Source organism: Rhagoletis zephyria, unplaced genomic scaffold (genome assembly GCF_001687245.7).
Source record: "Rhagoletis zephyria isolate East Lansing unplaced genomic scaffold, Rhagoletis_zephyria_1.1 Rzeph_scaffold_27344, whole genome shotgun sequence".
In the NCBI taxonomy this organism is placed as follows: Eukaryota; Metazoa; Arthropoda; class Insecta; order Diptera; family Tephritidae; genus Rhagoletis; species Rhagoletis zephyria.
The window spans coordinates 1-2,694 of record NW_016184401.1 but is presented as its reverse complement, the minus strand read 5'-3'; the positions used below and the strand labels follow the sequence as shown (position 1 = coordinate 2,694).

The following is a 2,694-nucleotide window of genomic DNA, read 5'->3' as shown; positions in this document are numbered from 1 at the left end:
TTGTTTCTAACAATTAAATACTCCATGTGCCGGCATTTGAACCTGCGACACACGGAATTATAGTCGACATCTCTAGCTACTCGGCTACGACAGTCAAAAGCTTTGTTGCTTTTAAATCCATATTTTTCATATGTGACAATGAAATCAGTTCCACACATGTGGAAATCAGTTCCACTTATGTGGAAATCGTAGAGCTTTTTGTTTTATAAATATTGACACAGAATACGAGGGAAGCTTTTACTTGATAAAAATCTTGATAAAATTTCTTTACAAAAAATTTATCAAGAAAACACAGAATTGGGCGGTTAATATACATATCTCCACACTAAGTTCCAGTACTCTATCACAAATACTCGCTGCGATTATTTTCAAAAGGATTTTACATATGCGCAGATTATTTTTAAAAGGATTGTACATATTTACATACATATTTACGGCCCAATTCTGTGTTTTCTTGATAAATTTTTTGTAAAGAAATTTTATCAAGATTTTTATCAAGTAAAAGCTTCCCTCGTATTCTGTGTCAATATTTATAAAACAAAAAGCTCTACGATTTCCACATAAGTGGAACTGATTTCCACATGTGTGGAACTGATTTCATTGTCACATATGAAAAATATGGATTTAAAAGCAACAAAGCTTTTGACTGTCGTAGCCGAGTAGCTAGAGATGTCGACTATAATTCCGTGTGTCGCAGGTTCAAATGCCGGCACATGGAGTATTTAATTGTTAGAAACAAATTTATTAATATACAAAATGTATACATTTCACATGAAATTTCAATTTGTCAATAGCATTTTCAATCTTGATAATTTATGAAGAAAAAAGCTTTTGGTTTCTGTGCTAGAATACCAATTCTTGATAAATAATAAAAAAATGACAAATTATAAAGATTTTCAATTTATCAAGTGCACAGAATCGGGCTGTTATATTTTATTCACAAATGAATTCATTAATTTTGCCTGAAGGAATTTAGTAATGAAACTGCACCAACTAGCCCGTAACTACGTAGCGTGTCGCAAACTTCAAAACTAGGCATATTACAAGAGGAACAAAACAAAAAATCTGTATTTATTGTAAAAAGCGCAAATAGCTTAATTAATAGATTATGATCTGGTTTATCGTTCCTCTATTACATGACCTTCTATACGATATTTGAATTTCTCCTCATCTTCGTGAAACAGAATTGCCTCGACGCTGTAGAATCCAGGATGGAGGAATTTTTGAAACTTGCCCAAAATCAAAGGATATCCGCTTAGAATGTAGGTGTCCTTTACAGCCGGACAATCGGCTGGCGAAGGTGCATTCGAAAACTTGACCAACGAATCGTAAAGATAGATTTTGTAATAAAAATTCATAAAATCACAAACACCCAATAGCGGCAGCGCTATTAGATCTTTGTACTCATCATTCGAATCGCCTGCACCTTTCAATACAATCTTCAGCTGCAAAGAGTACGTAGAAAGAAGTGGGAAAACCTTTAAACCTTTCAATTTCGGTAGTTACAAATACATACCTGCCATGTATTATCCAAATCAACAAATTGCTCTGCTTGACCACTGATTTTCACGACATCACCGCTTTTATCCAGCTCTACTTTAATTTTAGCTACATCGTCATCTTCTTTCTCTGCTGTTACTGCATCTAAAATAAATTTATAGTCTTCTGGCTCGTCATCTGCAGTGACGGTACTGCCGTTCAAGTTTATTAAAATTAAATGAAAGAGCAACAAATAAATTTTCATTGTACTATTTCGACAGTTAATTTCAAACTGAGGCATTTAATACTGAAACACTAGCTTTTGACTAAGACTTTTGGTAAATTCAAACACGCGATTGCAACAATTTCATGTAAAGATAACAGTGAACACGAAGCGGAAATGCTACAATATTATTATTATTTTTTTTAATTTTGTTCATAATCTCATATGTTTCTATTAAAAATGCGAAATTCTGTATTTTTATTATGTAAATACTGATTGTGTGGTTGGTTTGTTCTTCCATTTTCTCTTTTTTGCATTGAAGCAAATATAAATAATAAAAATGCTGCATATATGTGCATGTACCGTCAGTAAAATACAAAAGTTTAAATACAGAAAAATTTTAGTAAAGTAGGGCAAAATTTTTAATTTAAATTTTTTCCGTTAACTTTTCATGAACATACTACATATAATTCATACTACAACAGAAAAACATAAAAATAAAATCTCTAGACTTTGGGCAAAACTCAGGAAAATGCAATAAATTACCATACTAATTTGCAACTCGTCAGATTTTTTAGAAATATTCTAAATATACAGTTTTATAGCCCCTTCAATTTTAGTGTAACAAAGTGCAAGTTTGAAGTTGATGAAAATCGCGTTGATTTTTGACAATTTTTTCATGAAGTTTCTTCCATACAAAGTAAGTTCGAAGTTATTTTTTTGTATGGAAGAAAATAATAACACTGAAATCGTTTATATCTTTTACTAGCAGAGCACCCGGCGTCGTTCGGTGTAAACAAATGAAAATATAAAACATTAATACAAATATTCAGTTCAGCATAAATTAAAGGATACAAACTTTTTTTTTTCTGTTTAAATTAAGGCATCCTTATGAACCATACTTTTAGCTTTATCGTGCTTTAACTAATACTAGAGTGCCAGTTACTGTCGAAATTCGACAGTTTTTCTAGTTTTAGAAGCCTTGGAGAGGT

At 31.7% G+C, this 2,694-nt stretch overlaps 1 protein-coding gene across 1 annotated transcript; it reads right to left on the bottom strand.

Annotated features, from left to right (window-relative positions):
* Nucleotides 1-1,078: 1,078 nt before the first annotated feature.
* LOC108382523 (uncharacterized) lies at nucleotides 1,079-1,749 on the bottom strand. The gene is made up of 2 exons (XM_017638892.1): nucleotides 1,517-1,749; nucleotides 1,079-1,445 (listed from the first exon to the last, which is right to left on the bottom strand). The coding sequence occupies exons 1-2, from the start codon at nucleotides 1,742-1,744 to the stop codon at nucleotides 1,119-1,121; spliced, it is 555 nt and encodes a 184-aa protein (XP_017494381.1). The 5' UTR covers nucleotides 1,745-1,749; the 3' UTR covers nucleotides 1,079-1,118.
* Between the last annotated feature and the right edge of the window lie 945 nt (nucleotides 1,750-2,694).